Below are 19,597 nucleotides of genomic sequence, written 5' to 3'. Positions count from 1 at the left end.
ATTCCTAGAAACATATAAACTATCAAAACCAAAATAGGAGGAAATAGAACATTTGAATAGACCAATAACCAGCAAAGAAATTGACTCAGTAATAATAATAATAAAAAAAAAACAACCTCCCAACAAACAGAAGTCCAGGACCAGATTCTACTAAACATTTAAAGAAGAGTTAATGCCTATTCTTCTTAAACTATTCCAAAACATAGAAAAGGAAAACTTCCAAATTAATTCTATGAGGCCAGTATTACCCTAATACCAAAACCAGATAAAACATCCACTAACAAAGAGAACCAGAGGGGTGCCTGGGTGGCTCAGTCAGTTGCATCTGGCTCCTGATTTCGGCTCAGGTCACGATCCCAGGGTAGTGGGATTGAGCTCCGTACTGGGCTCCATTCTTAGCATGGAACCTGCTTAAGATTCATTCATTCATATTCATATTCTCTCTCTGTCTCTCTTTCTCTCTCTCTCCCCCTCTGCCCATCCCCTCCCCCTCTAAAATAAAAAATAAACGTTAAAAAAAAGAGAGAACCACAGGCCAGTATCCCTGAGGAACATGGATGCAAAAATTCTTAATAAAATACTAGCAAACCAAATCCAACAATACATTAAAAAAATCATTCGCCACAATCAAGTGGCATTTATTCCTGGGTTATGAGGGTGGTTCAATATTCACTAATCAATCAATGTGACACATCACATCGATAGGAGAAAGGACAAGAACCACATGATCATTTCAATAGAGGCAGAAAAGGCATTTGACAAAGTACAACATCCATTCAATGATAAACACCCTCAACAAAGGAGATTTAGAACATACCCCAATGTAATAAAGGCCACATATGAAAAACCCACAGCTAATACCATCCTCAATGGGGAAAAACTGAGAGCTTTTCCAATATGATCAGGAGCAAGACAAAAAATATCCATTCTCACCATTGTTATTCAACATAGTACTAGAAGTCCTACTCACAGCAATCAGACAACAAAAAGAAATAAAAGGCACCCGAATCAGCAAAGAAGAAGCCAAACTTTCACTATTTGCAGATGACATGATATTCAGTATAGAAAACCTGTAAGACTCCACCAAAATACTACTAGAACTGAACAACGAATCCGGTAAGGTTACAGGATACAAAAGCAACATACAGAAATCTGTTGGATTTCTATAGATCAATAAGGAAACAGCAGAAACAGAAACTAAGAAAACCCATTTACAATTGCACCCAAAAATAATAAGATACCTAGGAATGAAACTAATCAAAAAGGTGAAAGACCTATACTCTGAAAACTATAAAACACTGATGAAAGAAACTGAAGAAGACACAAAGAAATGAAAAGACACTCCATACTCATGGATTAGAAGAACAAATACTGTTAAAATGTCTATACTACCCACAGCAATCCACAGATTTAACACAAACTCTATCAAAGTATCATCAGCTTTTCTCACAGAATTAGAAAAAAACAATCCTAAAATCTGTATGGAACCACAAAAGACCCCAAATAGCCAAAGCAATCTTGAAAAAGAAAAGCAAAACTGGAGGCGTCATGATTCTGGACTTCAAGTTCTATTATAAAGCTGTAGTAATTAAAACAGTATGGTATCGGCACAAAAATAGACACATAAATCAATAGAACAGAATAGAAAATCCAGAAATAAAACCACAATTATATGGGCAATTGATCTTCGACAAAGCAGGAAAGAGTATCCAATGGGAAAAAGACAGTCTCAGGGCACCTGGGTGGCTTAGTCAGTTGAGTGTCCAACTCTTGATTTCAGCTCAGGTATGATCTCACAGTTTCGTGAGTTCAAGCTCTGCATCGGGCTCTGTGCCAACCGTGCACAGAGCCTGCTTGGATGTCTCCCTGTCTTTCTGCCCCTCTCCTGCTCACATTCTGTCTCTCTCAAAAGAAATAAAAAAACTAAAAAACAACAACAACAACAACAACACAGGGGCACCTGGGTGGCTCAGTTGGTTAAGCACCCAACTTGGTTTCAGCTCAGGTCATGATCTCACAGTTTCCTGAGTCTGAGTCCCATATTGGGCTCTGCCCTGGCAGCATGGAGCCTGCTTGACATACTCTCATTCTCTCTCTCTCTCTCTCTCTCTCTCTCTCTCTCTCTCTCCCCCTTCCCCACTTGTGCTGTCTCAAAAAATAACTATTTTTAAATAAAAGACTGTCTTTTCAACATATGCTAATGGGAAAACTGGAGAGGCACATACAAAAGAATGAAACTGGACCACTTTCTTACACTATATAGAGAAAAAAATTCAAAATGGACTAAGGACCTAAACGTGAGACCTGAAACCATAAAAATCCTAGAAAAGAACATATGCAGCAATTTCTCTGACATCGGCTGTAGCAGTTTTTTTCTAGATCTGTCTCCTGAAGCAAGAGAAACAAAAGCAAAAATAAACTATTGGGACCTCATCAAGACAAAAAGCTTCCGCACAGTGAAGGAAACAATCAACAAATCAAAACGCAACCAACGGAATGGGAGAAGATGTCTGCAAATAACATATCCAATAAAGGGCTAGAATCCAAAATACATACAGAACTCAGAAATCTCAACACCCAAAAAACAATCCAATTAAAAAATGGGCAAAAGACACGAACAGACATTTCTCCAAAGAAGATATACAGATGGCCAAGAGACACGTGAAAAGATACTCGCGACCACTCATCGTCAGGGAAATGCAAATCAAAACTAGGATGAGGTATCACCTCACACCTGTCAGAATGGCTAAAATCGACACCACAAGAAGCAACAGGTGTTGGTGAGGATGCGGAGAAAAGGGAACCCTCTCGCACTGTTGGTGGGAATGCAAACTGGTGCAGGCACTGTGGAGAACAGTATGGAGGTTCCTCAAAACACTGAAAGTAGAACTATCTTAGAATCCAGCAATCACACTACTATTTACCCAAAGAATAGAAAAACACTAATTGAGAGATACATGCACCCCCATGTCTATAGCAGCATTATTTTCAACAGCCCAGATATGGAAGGAGCTGTGTCCACTGACTGATGAATGGGTAAAGAAGATGTGGTACATGCACACATGCGAGCGCACACACACACACACACACACACACACACACAATGGAAAATTACTCAGCCATCGAAAAGATTATGTGGCCATTTGCAACGACATGGATGGAGCTAGAGACGCTAATGCTAAACAAAATGAGTCAGAGAAAGACAAATACAAGCAAAGTTAAGAAGCAAAACAAGAAAAGGGAAAAAAACGGAGAGAGAGCCAGAGAGAGTCGAGGCAGGAAACAGACTCTTAACTACAGAGAACAAAGTGATGGTTGCCAGAGGGGAGGTGGGCAGGAGGGTGGAAGAAACAGGTGCTGGGATGAAGGCACTTGTCATGATGAGCACAGGGTGATGTATACAAGTGTTGAATCACTAAATTGTACACCTGAAACTAATACAATACTGTGCGTTAACTGGAATTAAAATTAACAACTTAATAATTTTAGTTTAATAGTAAAATAATTTTTTTAAGAAAATAAATCAATGTAATTCAACATGATCAACAGACTAGAGAAGAAAAACCACACAGATCCTCCCACTGGAGGCAGAAAAGCACTGGACAAACTTCACATCCATTCATGATAAAAACTGTAAGCAAATGAAGAATTAGAGCACTTCCTCCTAATAACTGATGGCTCTTCCTGATAAAGAGCATCCCTGAAAAACCCACAGCAAACATCGCCCATGATGAAAGACTGAATGCTTTCCCACTAGGCTCAGGCCCAATGCGAGGCTGTCTGCCCCTGCACCCGTGCTCGGGATTGTCTATATTAAAAAATCCCAAAGAACCTACAAAATACTGACCAGAACTATTATGTGAGTTCAGCAAGGCCCCTAATTACCAGGTTAACATGCAGATATTATCAGAAAACCCAAGCTTGTATAAGTCATATAAAACTAACCGTATGAAGCCTTTCTTTTCTGTGCGGGAAATACACAGCTCCTAAGGCATAGATAATAGTCTTGGTCTACACACGAGCCATGGGAATTGAGATCTGCTTGCTTGGGGGCGCCTAGATCAATCAGTAGGTTCAGGGTCCGACTCTTGGTTTTGGCCCAGGTCACGATCTCATGGTTTGTGGGGCCGAGCCCACAAATTGCACTGACCATGTGGAGGCTGCTTGGGGTTCTCTCTCTCCCTCTCTTTCTCTGCCCGCCCCCCCCCGCGACTCACACACTCTTTCTCTCTCAAAATAGATATTTAAAAAAACCATTTTGTTGCTCACCCGTGTGTAAGACCTTTAGAGAAACCTAAATAATAAAATGGCACTAAAAAAAGAGGGTCTGGACCAGCAAATCATACTTTGGGTTTCTAAATTTAGCAGTGCTGAAGTTTCAGGTGACCGGATGATGTACCAAGTGACGCATGTGCAGGGCATCAGCAGCGTCCCCGTCTGGGTGCATTCGGGTCACACCCACGGGCGCCGTACCTGGACGCCCTTCTCCCACTGCCCCGTGTACTCTTCGTTGGTCGTCAGCCACCTCATCCTGCCTTCCCCGTGACGCACGTTGTCCTCCCACTGACCTTCATATATGTTTCCAGACTTGTAACTGGGACCGAGAAAAATGAAAAAAAATCGGTTATTTTATATACAACACTTACCTTTAGGAAGACTTTCTTTTACATTTTTTAAAATGTTTACCTATTTTTCTGAAACAGAAAGAGACAGAGCTCAAGCAGGGGAGGGGCAGAGAGAGAGGGAGACACAGAATCCGAGGCAGGCTCCAGGCTCCGAGCTGTCAGCACAGAGCCTGACGTCGGGCTCAAATTCATGAACCTCAAGATCATGACCCGAGCCGAAGTCTGATGCTAAACCAACTGAGTCACCCAGGCGCCCCTAAGAAGACTGTCCTTTAAACTTTTTCTCTAAACACCTTTGAAGAAATCCAACCCTTGTGCCCATACAGTCTCCTCAAATGGACAGGTGGTAAAAATCATCATCTTAGGGATAAGACAACCCACTTTATTAAATCCTCTGATCATTTAATTAAGGTGATAAGGAGGATAAGAGCAGGGATTTTAAATCTTTTAAAAACAACTCCGTATAGTAGTATGATTAGTTAACATTTTTGGTCCCTTTTTTTTTTTTGTTAAAAAATGTTTTTTAACATTTGTTTTTGAGAGACAGAGAAACAGAGTGCAAATAGGAGAGGTGCAGAGAGAGAGAGACAGAGAGAGACAGAGAGAGACAGAGAGAGAGAGAGAGAGACAGAGAGAGAGAGAGAGAGAGAGAGAGAGAGAGAATCCAAAGCAGGCTCCTGGCTCTGAGCTGTCAGCACAGAGCCCAATGTGGGGCTTGAACCCACGAGCCATGAGATCATGACCTGAGATGAAGTCAGATGCTTAACTGACTGAGCCACCCACGCACCCCTTGCCCCCAAATATTTCAATCCTTAAAATATATGACTCCATCAGCTCGATCTAAAATCAAGCAAACACGTCAAGAGTCTTCTGAAAACATACGAGATATCCATGAATGAGAGAACAAAGTTTCTACATGTGATAAAGTATGGTTGTATCATTAGATCTCACTTAATATAACGTTCCTTTAAATTTTCTGTAGAATATTTTCATCACTATGGAGATTCCATTGGGGTGAATTGAAATATTCCGCCCTGCCTATATAGAAAACGTGTTCTCCGAAATTTCTGCACCTTATCTTTTTTTTTTTCAAAGTTTATTTATTTTGAGAAAGAGAAGAGAGAGAACAAGCAGGGAGGGGAAGAGAGAGGGAGAGAGGATCCCAAGCAGGCTCTGTGCTGTCCGCATGGAGTCCAATACGAGGCTCGAACCCACCAACCTTGAGATCATGACCCGAGCTGAAATCAAGCGTTGGACGCTTAATCAACTGAGCCACCCAGGTGCCCCTCTGCACCTTATCTCTAAGCACCTAAGTGCAAATCATTTGGGCCCCCACACCCTCCCCCCAACGCCCCCAGAGCGGCCGTGGTAATACGTACCATCTTACCCCCCAGCCGTTTCGGATGTTGTATGCCCAGTCCCCCTCGTACCAAGAGGTACCTTCTTGATTGTAATAAATAGAGCCCTAAAACAAATGATATCATTTTAACAAAGCAAGCCATACAGCAAATGTTTATTAAAGGCAAAGATAAATTAAAGGAGTCCGAACTACGTGGAAGTCAAGGTCCTATGAAGGCAAGACATCTAATCCATGATATGTTTCTGTCTCGTAATCGAGAAAATGGTGAAGTATCCACCAAGTAAGAAAGAGATGCCACCAATCAATGACTCCCAATAATGAGGCGTCACATTAGGGCTAATCATTATATTATATATATTATATTCGATAACTGTGAGTCAAGTAGGTACCTGAACAATCCCGTTGTGTTGTTACCTAAACTGAGTAGTAGCACCTTCTGTGTAACTGAAGGCCAGTCCCTTTTATGTACCCAAACCACTTTCGTTTTACCCATTTGTCACCTTATTTGACTTCCTCCGAGTTTAACATTTATTTATTTTTGAGAGACAGAGAGAGACAGAGCAGGAGCAGGGGAGGGGCAGAGAGAGAGGGAGACACAGAATCCAAAACAGGCTCCAGGCTCTGAGCCGTCAGCAGAGAGCCCAACGCGGGGCTCAGACTCACGAACCATGAGATCATGACCTGAGCCAAAGTCAGACGCTTCACCGGCTGAGCCACCCAGGCACCCCAAGACTGCCTCCAAGTTTAAGTGAACATGGTGTAACCTTGCTTCAGTGACTCCTCTGAGGAATAGTCACCATGCACGTATGAGGACCTTCACTGAATGGCCTCAGGTTGCTTCTTTATTCGGTGGTTTATTTCTTTGTGTGTGTGTGTGTGTGTGTGTGTGTGTGTGTGTGTGTGGGAGAGTGTGTGATTTTTCTATCTTCTTCTCCACTACCAAGCTGGCTTGTTCCTTCGTGCAGCCATCCAGGGGCCGTTGTCTAGAAGCTGCCACCACCCCCAGTCTGAATTGATCCACTATGAGCTGAACAAGGGGAGGGAAAGGAAGGGAAGCCAATGGACAGAATTGTCTATATTCGAGTCGAATGATGATTATAATGGTAGACTGTTTCTTTTAACATTTTATGAAAACACTGCTGCGGTATTTTATCATCCAATACAAAAGCAAATAGTGCCAGAAACAGCAACCTTGCTTAAAAGGATCACCTGTGGTAGTGGTGAGAATGTAAATTGGGCCAGATGCTGTGGAAAACAGTTGGGAGGTTCCTCAAAGCCTTAAACATCGAGTTACCATATTCCACTCCTAGGTTTATACGCCAGAGAACTGAAGACAAGTATCCAAATAATCCTTACACACGCGTTCATAGTGGTGCTATTCACAGAAGCCAAAAGATGGAAAGAGCCCAAGTGCCCATCAATGGATGAACAGATAAACAAAACGTGGTCCATCCATGTGGTGGACTATTAGCCACAAAAAAGAATTAAGTACCTACGACACGGATGGATCTCAAAAACATGATGCTGAATAAAAAAAAGCCAGATCCAAAAGGCCACATAACCTAGGATTCCATTCACATGAAACATCCAGAGTAGGTAAACCCATAGAGACAGGAAGCAGAATGGTGGCCACCGGGGGGTCCGGGTGGGAAATAACTGCCTGGTGGGTACAGGGCTGTACTTTGGAGGGTCGATGAAAATGTTCTGGGACTAGACAGAGGTGGTGGTCTCACAGCACTGAGAATGCACTGAATGCGCTGAATTGCAGACTCTGAAATGGTGAGTTTCGTGTGATGTGGATTTCACGCCAATAAACAAGAAGGGACCATAGTTGTAGGACAGCCCCCTACCTCCCACACCTCTATTTGTTCATCCTATCTATGGACGGGAGTCAAGTGGCCGCCTCACCCACCTTCCCGTGTCTCTTGCCGTGACACCATTGGCCGATGTAGGACACGGGGTGCGTGCCACATACGAACATACCAAATCCGTGCCTCACGCCGTGCATCACTTCTCCTTCATAGGTGCTGCCATCCGGCCACGTGTACGTGCCATGCTTCATGGGCATGTTCTTCACAAACTCCCCCTAGGGCAAAACGACCCTGAGAGTGAGAGAAAGAAGGCAGTAGAGAGACCCCTCTCCTATGGGCAGACTGAGATGCCTCCTTGACTACTGGATACTATTCCTGTCTCTCCTCCATGGAAACAGTGGAGTATCCGCCCCCCTCCCCCAGCCTCCACCCTCCTCCCTCCCTCTCTACACACTCCGTCCTCTGTCACCTCCCCTCTCCTGGGCAGAAGCACCCGCAGGATAAAATAGCTGGAAGCTGAGTGCAGAGAAGGCTCCAAGAAGCAAACAGGTGACGTGGAACAGTGGCGGTTTGCGATCCCGGCCTCGGGAACTTTAGAGTCTTGGAACCCACCTCGAAGGAGGCTCGATGCCCTGGGATCTCCAGGGGACTCTGGTGATTAGCCCGGCTTAGTGATCAACTCATGGCAACCCTTCTTTCTGCCTGTGGTTCATCAAAATATTCTGTAGACACACCAGCCAACCGCCCGCCCTGTGGGTGACTTCCAGAGAATCCGCTTTGCTTGGGGCCAGGACGTCAGCTGAGTGGGCAGCACGCAGTTGCATGAACCACAGCCCCGAGCCGCTAGATTCTCTCTCAGGAAGGAGACCTGGCTGGAGGCGGCCAGCCAATGGAGAAAAGAGGACAGGGTAGCCTGGCCTGCTCGCCGGCCAGATCCCAGGAGGCCAGCTGACCTCCCTGAAGATACTTCTGTGACAGCCCGAATCCCACCCATAAACCCTCGTGTCTAGGCTGGCGTGGGAGGGTCTGTGCCTCCTAGGAGTCCCGCCTTCGAACTTCCAGAGACGATAAACCAAGGGCCACAGGCTAGAAGCCAGAGTGTTGCAGGGGAAGAATGTCCCTGGAAAGGCTGGCCCCAAACCACCAGATCTTCAGGGGCCCCTCCACCTCTGTGGCTTGTCTCCCGCTCTCAGGCCCAGTGAACTGCCCACCTGGCCGGCACTTGTCTCCGCTTCCCTCACCTGGCTGCTATTTGAATATGAGCCTATGTGCATAGGTTTTAAAGGTCATCACTACCACTTATAAACCCCATCACCAGCAACCCTGCAATTGTGAGTTTGAGAACAGCCTTCTAGCAATCGATTTAAAAAATACATATTCCCTTTAAACCAGCAAGATGGGTTAAGGGAAACCCACATCATAGAATAAAAGCAGCCAGTAAAACTAGGTGGATCTGGATGAACGGCTATGGTGTGATCTCCAAAAACTAAAGGGACAGAAGAGAGTGTACAATAAACTATACTTGTGTTTGAGAAGAGTAAGACAGGCCAAATAAATGCACGGGCGCTGTGCCCGCCCAGGAGACATCTAGAGTGTAAGGATGAACGGGGTACCGATTGCCAGAGGGTCCCGTGCAGTTAACAAGTTACTTTTCACCTGTATTCTTTGGTTCTGGGGTCTTTTTTTTTTTTAAGTTTATTTTTTTTTTATTTTGAGAGAGAGAGAGAGTAGGGGAGGGGCAGAGAGAGAGGGAGAGACAGAATCTCAAGGAGGCTCTGAGCTGTCAGCGCAGAGCCCAACTCAGGGCTCAATCTCACGAACCGTGAGATCGTGACCTGAGCTGAAATCAAGAGTCAGATGCTTAAGCTACTGAGTCGCCCAGGCGCCTGGGATCTGTGGACTTTTTTAGACCCGTGAGCTGCATTACTCTTGTGAAAGTAGTATGTTTGATTGTGGGAAGCTGACCGTTACATTGTGTTAATTACAGTGTAAAACTATAACACAGGACATACTTTACCTCATATTTCAGTCCATCGGCCCAAACATAAGTCCCTTGTCCGTGCATAAGTCCTTCTGAAAACATACCCTTTAAAACAGAACAACAACAAACCATTAGGACCATTGATTCTACGTAACAGCTGGTTTTAGTTCTCAGAATGGAGCCTTATCCCACTTTCTTCTTTTTAAAATTTTTAAACTGTTTATTCATTTTTGAGGGGGGAGGGTCACAAAGAGAGGGAGACACAGAATCCGAATCAGGCTCCAGGCCCCGAGCTGTCAGCACAGAGCCTGATGTGGGGCTCAAACTCATGAACCGTGAGATCACGACCTGAGCCGAAGTCGGACGCTTAACCGACTGAGCCACCCAGGCGCCCCATCCCACATCCATCTGCATGAATACGCTTATCCAAATCCCCCAAAACCTACACGAAGCAGTCCTGTGTGACACTTAAACGTGAGTTTTAAGTTCGGTCTGTGTCTTCCTCTCCTAATTAAGCTAGGTAAAAATTCCATAGTTCAAAAGAATTCATATGCTTTTGGTTTTGCATTTCAAAGTTTAAGGATTTTTTAAAAATTATTTAAACTAGGTAGACCTGGTTAAAACCGTTATCTGGATGTTAGAAAGTACCCCATTTGTAAATTTCACGCTCGTCTGTTTTCCACTTACTGGGACTTATCCGTATGGGTGCGCCCGTTGCCCCCTGAATATTCCTCTATGTAGACAATATACAGTTGTCAGGAGGGTCCACTTATATTTAGTGTCTGTTGTTAACACATAGGAACTAGTCACTGAAAACTTCGCATGCCTGAATGCCTAAATGTAATCAGAGAAAACAAGGCTGAGAAGTACTCCCAGTTTGGGCCGCCTGGGGGGCTCAGTCATTAAGCGTCTGACTCTAGATCTCAGCTCAGATCATGATCTCACGGATTGTGGGATCGAGTCCCACGTCTGGCTCTGTGCTGATAGCACGGAACCTGCTTGGGATTCTCTCTCTCTCTGCCCCTCCCCAGCTTGTGCACACACTCTCTGTGTCTCTCAAAATAAGTATATAATAAACTCAGAAAAAAAAAAGAGTACTCCTAGTTGTTCCTTAGAATCACCTTGTTAGAGTCAGTGGGTGAAGGGGGAATATGTAACAGTGCCCTAATTCAGTGGATCTCAGACTCTTGCATGCTTCAGAAATCACCTGGGGATTGCTGGGCCCACCCCGGAGATTCTAATTCATCAGCAGGTCTGGGCTTTTGCCCAAGAATGAGCATTTTGAAAAAAAAATACCCAGGTAATACTGCTGGTCCCCAGGACCGCACTCAGGAACCACGGCCCTAACTCACTAGCAAGAAGACACATTTTGTTAGGCGTCCAGGTTAGCCTGGGCTCACAGGAGACAGGCTGGCGTTGAGGAAAACCACGGGGCAACTAGGGGCTTTCCAGCCGCAGGCCGGCTGTTGTTTGTATTATGGAATCAATTACGGTCACAACAACTGGCGTTTTAATTAACAAACTACACTAGAAAAGATCATGCTGTGTCTACATGGTAAGGGCAAATGTTCCATGAAATGTTTGGCTTTATTGTCTATCTTTAGGGGATTGTGATCTAAACATGTGACATACCCACGGTCTGACTCGGGGCCTGGGGCCACAGTAGAGTCATTCTGCTGGGTCTGCCGCTCTCGCAATTTAAAGGAGAGCTGAATGATGATTATTTAAAACAAATTTTTTTTAACATTTATTCATTTTTGAGAGAGAGAGACAGACAGAGACAGAGACAGAGCACGAGTGGGAGAGGGGCAGAGAGAGAGGGAGACACAGAATCCGAAGCAGCCTCCAGGCTCCGAGCTGTCAGCACAGAGCCTGACTCAGGGCTTGAACTCATGAACCGGGAGATCATGACCTGAGCCGAAGTCAGATGCTTAACTGACTGAGCCACCCAGGCGCCCCAACAGATGATTATTTTTAGTTAAAATAATTTGAGTCTGAGGAAAATACGGAAAGTTTACCCAGCAAGCAGCAGGCAGTGGTGGGGAGGAGATCTCAGAAATGGAGGGGTATTTGCCCCCACATCAACAGTTAAGGCAAGGCCACGGGGCCAGGCTGGAGCTACCGGGTCACTGTGGACCGAAGGCCACCGGAGGCAAGACCCTCTGGGGTAGTAGGAGCCGATACTGTGTCTTCAGCAGCCTGGGAGGGGTCGATCTTGTGTAATCGAGAACTGGGTGTTGCTGGTTGATTTTTTAATTTTTTTTATTTTAGAGTGAGCACCAGGCAGGGGAGAGAGGCAGGCAGGGGGTGGGGGAAGAGAGAGGATCTCAAGCAGCCTCCACACTCAGTCCTATTCACACAGCAGTGCACTTAGCGCCCCGATTGGTGAAAGGAGACTGATCAGCAGGAACGCAACAGCTGATTCCAAAACTGGCCGAGGCCGGACGGGACGGCCACATTCATGACTATTATTCAGCCACGCTAATGGCGTTTTTAAGAATTTACATGACGCAGGAATAGGAACATGTTGTATGTTTAGTGGGGGGGGGGGGGAATCAGGGGACTGAAACCCATGCTTTCTGACCCCAACCACAAAAATTTGTTCTTATTGAAAACACACGTTTCTACCCCAATGTTTATAGCAGCGCTTTCAACAATAGCCAAATTATGGAAAGAGCCTAAATGTCCATCGACTGATGAATGGATAAAGAAGATGTGGTTTATAGATACAACGGAATACCACTTGGCAACGAGAAAGAACGAAATCCTGCCATTTGCCGCAACCTGGATGGAACTAGAAGGTATCATGCTGAGCGAAATAAGTCAGAGAAGGACAGATACCTTATGTGTTCACTCATATGCAGAACTTGAGAAACTTAACGGAAGAACATGGGAGGGGGGGAGGGGAAAAATAGTTACAGAGAGGGAGAGAGGCAAACCCTAAGAGGCTCTTAAATACAGAGAACTGAGGGTTGATGGGGGAGTGAGGGGGAGAGGGGAAAGTGAGTGATGGGCATGGAGGAGGGCACCTGTCGGGATGAGCACTGGGTGTTGTATGGAAGCCAATCTGACAATAAATTATATTTTTATTTTTATTTATTATTTATTTTTTAAATTAAATTTTTATTTATTTTTGAGACAGAGAAAGAGCACGAATGGGGGAGGGTCAGAGAGAGGGAGACACAGAACCCGAAGCAGGCTCCAGGCTCCGAGCTGTCAGCACAGAACCCGATGCGGGGCTTGAACTCACGGACGGCGAGATCATGACCTGGGCTGAAGTCGGATGCTTAACCGACTGAGCCACCCAGGCGCCCTGGTAAATTATATTTTTTTAAAAAAGCACACGTTTCTTTGATAATCTGAATGATCTACTGTGCCATTGCTAATGATGGGGAAAAAAATGAAAACACTTCAAAAGTGATCTAATAATTATGGTGTAGTCATGAACAGTAAATCAGAGAGCTATGCAGTATTTTAAATATTACGGAGGAAGACACGGGGGTGGCTGGTGTTTAACTGGGGCCAGAGTCTCGGTTTGGGAGGATGAAGGTTTCTGGAGGTGGAGGCTGGGGAGGGTCCTGTGCTTAATGCCCCTGACTGTACACTCAAAAATGGTTACAATGGTAGGTTTTATGTATATTTTGCCGCAAAATATTTAAGTTACGAAAACCATGCAGCAAGGCAGCAAATTATTCATAAGTGAAAAAAGTTTCAAGATGTTATCTGCGAAATCAGTAGGCCCTATAAATGCTGACACATCCATTCGAGGAATTAAAGGGACGCGGCGTGTCCAAAACATTTAATGGCAAAGGGGTGACAACACTGGGATTTTACTCTTTGCTATTTGCTCCAGTCGCCTTCAGGTTGTTTGGACAATAAATGAAAATCAGGAAAAGGGGGGCGCCGTCGGTTAAGCATCCGACTTCGGCTGAGGTCATGATCTCGTGGTTCACGAGTTCGAGCCCCACGTTGGGCCCTGTGCTGACAGCTCAGAGCCTGGAGCCTGCTTCGGATTCTGTGTCTCCCTCTCTCTCTGCCCCTCCCCTGCTCATGCTCTGTCTCTCTCTCTCTAACATAAACATTTATTAAAAATCAGGAAAAGAAAACAATCTAAAATGATGACTTCTGAGGTGTGGATCCATGGTTTTACCTTGAAATAGGTAACTGGGTTCAAAGTCAAATCAGCAGTAAGTACTTCCAATTTCTTTTGAAGACTCAACAGACTTTTCTGGAGATACAAATCTCAGACTCTCCCAGAATATTCTCACCGTCCTCCCCTCCCTGCCCATCCCCGAGACGTGTAACTCACGTGGTACGTACAGCTTCCTTGAAAGACCGCAAAGCCTTCTCCCTCATACAGTCCATGGACTGTTTCCCCTTCATAGCTGCAAAGAAATAAAGCTCAAGGTAATGAGTGGTGTGATCAACCACAAGCGATGGTGGGTTAAAGTCATAATTAACATCAATGAAGAAGTACAAACAATATTTCACATTTGTTCATTCAACATATGTTCCCCGAGGGCCACCGTGAACAAGACTAGAAAGTTCCTGCCCTTTGGTGACCCTAGTTGACTGCGGAGAGACAGGCAGCAAGGAGGAAACAAACAAACAAGAGGATGCCAGATCATGTTCAATTTTTATGACAGACATGATAGGGGAATGAGGCTGAGAATAAGGAGGAGGCAGCTGCTGTGTACAGGCGGTCAGGGCCTCTTGAAGGACACAGAAGTTGTAGTGAGATGTGCAGGTCGTAAAACAAACAGCCTTAAGAAGAACTCTGGGGGGGCGCCTGGGTGGCGCAGTCGGTTAAGCGTCCGACTTCAGCCAGGTCACGATCTCGCGGTCCGTGAGTTCGAGCCCCGCGTCAGGCTCTGGGCTGATGGCTCGGAGCCTGGAGCCTGTTTCCGATTCTGTGTCTCCCTCTCTCTCTGACCCTCCCCCGTTCATGCTCTGTCTCTCTCTGTCCCAAAAATAAATAAAAAAAAAAAAAAAAAAAAAGAAGAACTCTGGGAAGAGGATGTTGGGAAGAGGGTGCAACAAGTGCAAAGGCCCTGTGGCAGGAAGGAGCCAACAGCTCAAGTTCAGCCAACAGAAAGGAGGGCAGCCCAGCTGGAGAACAGGAAGGAGAGAGAAAGAGAAGAGGAGAGGAGACAGACGCTGGGGTGGGGGGTGGGGTTCCTCTAGGAGGAATCAGGAGAAGGTTCTAAGAGGGGAGCTGGCCACGGTCAGATTTATGTCATAAAAATAGCATCTGGATGGCCGCTGTGTGGAGAAGAGATTGTAGGGAGAGCCAACAGCCAGGAGGAAATAGTGAAAAGGGGCAGAGATGGAAGGTGAGGGTTTATTCTGGGCAGTTTCAGTCTGGGATGATGAGAAAGTTCTGGAAATTGATAGTGGTGATGGTTGTACAACAGGATGAGGGTACTTAGTGCCCCTGAATTGTACACTTAAAATGGTTAAAATAGGAAGTTCTACGTTATGTGTCTTCTATGATGATAATTTTTAAAAATCTTTTTGTTTATTTTGAGAGAGAGAGAGAATGTGAGCAGGGGAGGGGCAGAAAGAGAGGGAGAGAGAATCCGAAGCAGGCTCCATGCTCAGTGCAGAGAGCTGAATCCTATGACCCTGGGATCACGACCTGAGCCAAAATCAAAAATCAGACACTTAACCAACTGAACCATCCAGGCGCCCCTCGGTTGCCCTTCTATATGCTAATACAGAAATACATGAATACACTAATACTCTAATAAAATAAGAGAGAAATTAAGAAAACAATTCCATTTACGACTGCACCAAAAACAATAAAATACCTAGGAACAAATTTAACCAAGGTGGTGAAAGACCTGACCTACAGTCTGAAAACTATAAAACACAGATGAAAGAAACTGAAGGCAACACGAATGAAACGATCTTCCATGCTCGTGGATTAAGAATTAATATTGTTAAGATGTCCATCCTACCCAAAGCAATCTACAGATTCAATGAAATCCCTATCAGAATGCCAACAGCATTTTTCACAGGACTAGAACAAATAACACTAAGATTTGTGTGGAACCACAAAAGCCCCTGAATAGCCGTCTTGAAGAATAGAAATAAAGCTGGAGGCATCACAATCCCAGATTTCAAGATCTACTACAAAGCTGTAGTTATCAAAAGAGTATGGTACTGGGAGAAGAATAGACATATAGATCTATGGAACAGAACAGACAGTCCATTAAAGCCACACTTCCATGGTCAGTTAATCTACAACAAAGGAGGCAAGAATATGCGAAGGGGGAAAGACAGCCTCTCAGTAGATGGTGGTGGGAAAACTGGACAGATACATGCCAAAGAGTGAATTGAGACCACTTTCTCATACCATGTACAAAACAAGACTCAAAATGGATTACAAATCCGGGGCACCCGGGTGGCTCAGTCATTTAAGCATCCGACTTCAGCTCAGGTCCTGATCTTGAGGATCGTGAGTTCAAGCCCCACGTCAGGCTCTGTGCTGACAGCTCAGAGCCTGGAGCCTGCTTCGTGTTCTGTGTCTCCCTCTCTCTGCCCTTCCCCCGCTCATGCTCTGTCTCTGTCTCAGAAATAAACAAACATAAAAAAAAAAAAATTAAAAAAAAATTTAAAAAAAAAGAAAAAGAAAAAGGCACCAATGGAGAAGCCCAGGGCTGGGGGGGGGGGGGGGTATGGCAGCACACAGAGGAACCATCTATGGGGTGTGTTTTTCCCAGTGAAGAACCTGGGGCTCAGAAAGGTTCAAGGATGGGGTTGATGTCATAGAGCCAGGACTCCGGTCCAGATCTTATTTCAAGTCCTGCAGTCTTTGCTTTTGGACACAGGGGGCTTGAAGTCGGGTTGGACGATGTTCAGGAAGGAGTTATAAATTTGAATATAAAACTCCAGGAGAGAGACCAGGGCTGAAGACACAGACTTTTACAGTCACCTAGGGGAGTGACAGGGAAAGCCACGATAAGAGATGGCAGAGAGAGAGAGAGAGAACAGAGCATGAAAGCACTAGAAAGGGGAACACGGAAGACGCAACCCATCAAATTCACCTTTCAACTATGAGTTTGGTGAGAATGGGCTCTTCGTACTGAGTGGCGTCTTCATTCCGCTGGGCATCGTCATTGGACTCTTTTCTGAGCCCTGATTCACTGAGATGCGTTTGCAATGGTGCGGCAGCCCTCGGGGACAGTTCTTGTCTAGCAGCGTTGCTGTCTGGTGTGGAAAAGTCTGGATTATCAGTGGAGGGAGAGCGGGAAAACTTATCCGCCCGTTTGTCCGCTCTTTTCTTTTCTTTCACCATTGTCTTTAGAAGTCCTAAAGTTTACTTTATATATGTAAGTATCAAATGATTCCTTTGGTTGGGAGCTGTTTGTTTCAAAGTGTTGATCGGTTTTATCTGAAAAAGAAAAATCGTAGCTCTACATAGTTACGGGTTTCATCCGTAGCTAAAATTTTAGCTTTACAACCCAATGTCATTATCATTCTCCTCTTTATAAAGCTTGAAAAATTATGATTATCAAGTATCACCAGTTTATAAAAATATCGCATTGGTTGTTCCTAAAATTTTTATTTTATTTTATTTTTAATGTTTATGTATTTGAGAGAGAGAGAGAGAGAAACAGAGCATGAGCAGGGGAGAGGCAGAGAGACAGGGAGACACAGAATCCGAAGCAGGCTCCAGGCTCTGAGCTGTCAGCACAGAGCCCGACTCAAGGCTGGAACCCACGAACTGCGAGATCATGATCAGAGCCGAAGTCGGTCGTTTGAGCCACCCAGGCACCCCATTCCTAAAATTTTTAAAAACTGGAAACACTGCCTACCATTTCTTTTCAAATAGTGTTCCAGCAAGAAGGGAACCCGATACATTAAAAAATGGCTACTTAACCCTTAATGTTTTACATGCCGGCAATTCCTACTTTGAAAGCCCATCTCTTAATACGTCTGCATGGAGGGGCGATTGGGTGGCTCAATCAGTTAAGCATCTGACTCTTGATTTCTGCTTGGGTCATGATCTTGTGGTTCATGGGTTCGAGCCCCACGTCTGGCTCTGTGCTGATAGTTGGGAAGCCTGCTTGGGATTCTCTCCCTCTCTCAAAAAATAGGTAAACTAATATATATAGATAGAGATAGAGATATATCTATCTATCTCTATATATAGATATATAGAAATATATAGATATAGATATAGATATAGATATAGATATAGATATAGATATAGATATCTCTGCATGGTAAAGTGCTCAAAAGCTGCGTTCAGGTTCCTGCACTGCCCCTCACCAGCTGTGTGTCCTTAAGCAGGTTAAACTCCATCTGCTTCAGATACCAAACAGAAAAAACAGGGCCTTGTCTCATTTGTAAGAATTATATGAAATGATGCACAGAAAACCTCTGAAGTGTGGGATACAACACACTATCAATGATGTTGTGATTATTGTGTCACTTTCCTGTGTTTGAACTTGAAATCTTGGGCTGCCCACTCCATATGCCAGACTGAGTGCCTCCCGTGCCAGAAAAGGAGCCGTGTGACGTTTGCCCAAGGTCACAGAGCTGACGGGCAGGTCCCCAAAGCCACAGTTTTCATGGCCTCCCAAACTGGCCTCATTGGAAACATCCCAGTGCAACAAGCAATATACACAGACGAGTCCTGGGGTGCAGGGCAAGGTCTGGTCCCTCCTCACACCCTGAGGGGTCCAAGGGGACACCCCCACACCCTCTGCTTGGATGGCATCCTCTGGACACCCCACCTGCCAGTCAACGACACCCCTAGGCTTTGCTCTCACCAACATGATCCCGCTTTTCTTGTCCTTCAAACCCCCTTACTCCCTCCAGCCCCTAGCCCAGGGAGGCCCAGGTGAGCCTTTGCTACAGATAGGTTTGCGGTCTCTGGGTGAAATCTTCACTACAACTAAGGCCCATCTCCTTCCTCGAGGCCTGTTTCCCAGTAACTTTAGTTTATATTCTGGTCCCCCTGGCTTGAGGCCCTTTTACCCTGGCGATTTATTCCTTCCTTAGGCAGCACAAAAGGGGCGCGCATTCGCTGAGCTTGGGGCTCCCCGCAACTCCTGCCCACCGCACCTGCTCAGGTCCTGGGGGCCGCGTCCGCCTGGCGGAGGAAGAGCCGGACCTGACCGGGAAGTCGGCCGCGGCGCACGCAGGACCACCGGCGGGGTGCCCACCCGGCTCCGGTTTCCGGGGGGGGGGGGGGGGGGGCGCAGCCAGGAGGAGGCGGAGATGGTGCGGCGACTGCGGGGCGTCCCGACCGAGGCTGGTCTCCAGGCAACCACAGGCTCCGCCCCGCCCTTAAAGGGACCGCCGGCCGAGAAGCCGCTGAGCCACAAGGCTCGGCCCCTCTGGTCCAGAAGTCCAGGTGGCAACCTGGAGCTGGACGCACCTGACGCAGGTTTCCCCAGCTCTGTTAATTGCCGCGTGGCCTCGCAGCGTTTATCTTCACCTTAACACAGGAATCCAGGCGGCTTCCACTGCCGTGAACAAATTACTCCAAACTTAGTGGCTTAAAGCAACACGAGTTTATCATCTTAAGATTTTAAGTTAGGAGTCCAGCAGGACTGGTTCCTTCGGGTGGCTCCAGAGGAGAATCTCTTTGTTTTTCCAGTTTCTCGACGCGGCCTTCCTACATCCTCGGTATCAGCTGAGAAAGGTTCTCCAATTTTTAAGTCACGGGGTAGATTGGGCCCACCCGGCCAATCCAGGATCGTGCCCCGCTTCATGACCCTCCCCTCAACCACATCTTCAGAGCCCCTCTGGCCACTCGGGTCACGTATTTGAGGGCTCTCGGATTAGGACACAGCGGTCGGGGAAG

The 19,597-nt window shown here is 45.8% G+C and overlaps 1 protein-coding gene across 4 annotated transcripts in view; it reads right to left on the bottom strand.

Annotated features, from left to right (window-relative positions):
• The window catches only part of RSPH10B (radial spoke head 10 homolog B), a 59,996-nt gene extending 41,036 nt beyond the window's left edge, over positions 1 to 18,960 (bottom strand). For 2 of the 4 annotated variants that reach the window (XM_042922539.1, XM_042922541.1), the window contains exons 1-7: positions 18,853 to 18,960; positions 16,827 to 17,173; positions 14,087 to 14,162; positions 9,814 to 9,882; positions 7,898 to 8,071; positions 6,005 to 6,090; positions 4,474 to 4,594 (exon numbers count right to left, since the gene is read on the bottom strand). In XM_042922539.1, coding sequence (XP_042778473.1) covers positions 4,474 to 4,594; positions 6,005 to 6,090; positions 7,898 to 8,071; positions 9,814 to 9,882; positions 14,087 to 14,162; positions 16,827 to 17,077 — 777 coding nt within the window. In that variant the 5' untranslated portion in view covers positions 17,078 to 17,173; positions 18,853 to 18,960. Of the gene's footprint in view, positions 1 to 4,473; positions 4,595 to 6,004; positions 6,091 to 7,897; positions 8,072 to 9,813; positions 9,883 to 10,464; positions 10,589 to 14,086; positions 14,163 to 16,826; positions 17,174 to 18,852 lie in introns of those variants that run through there. The other 2 variants (XM_042922540.1, XM_042922542.1) reach the window with 2 other exon arrangements.
• Between the last annotated feature and the right edge of the window lie 637 nt (positions 18,961 to 19,597).

This window comes from Panthera leo, chromosome E3 (genome assembly GCF_018350215.1).
Source record: "Panthera leo isolate Ple1 chromosome E3, P.leo_Ple1_pat1.1, whole genome shotgun sequence".
NCBI lineage: Eukaryota > Metazoa > Chordata > Mammalia > Carnivora > Felidae > Panthera > Panthera leo.
The sequence above is the reverse complement of the archived record's forward strand: the minus strand, read 5'-3'. Positions and strand labels throughout refer to the sequence as shown.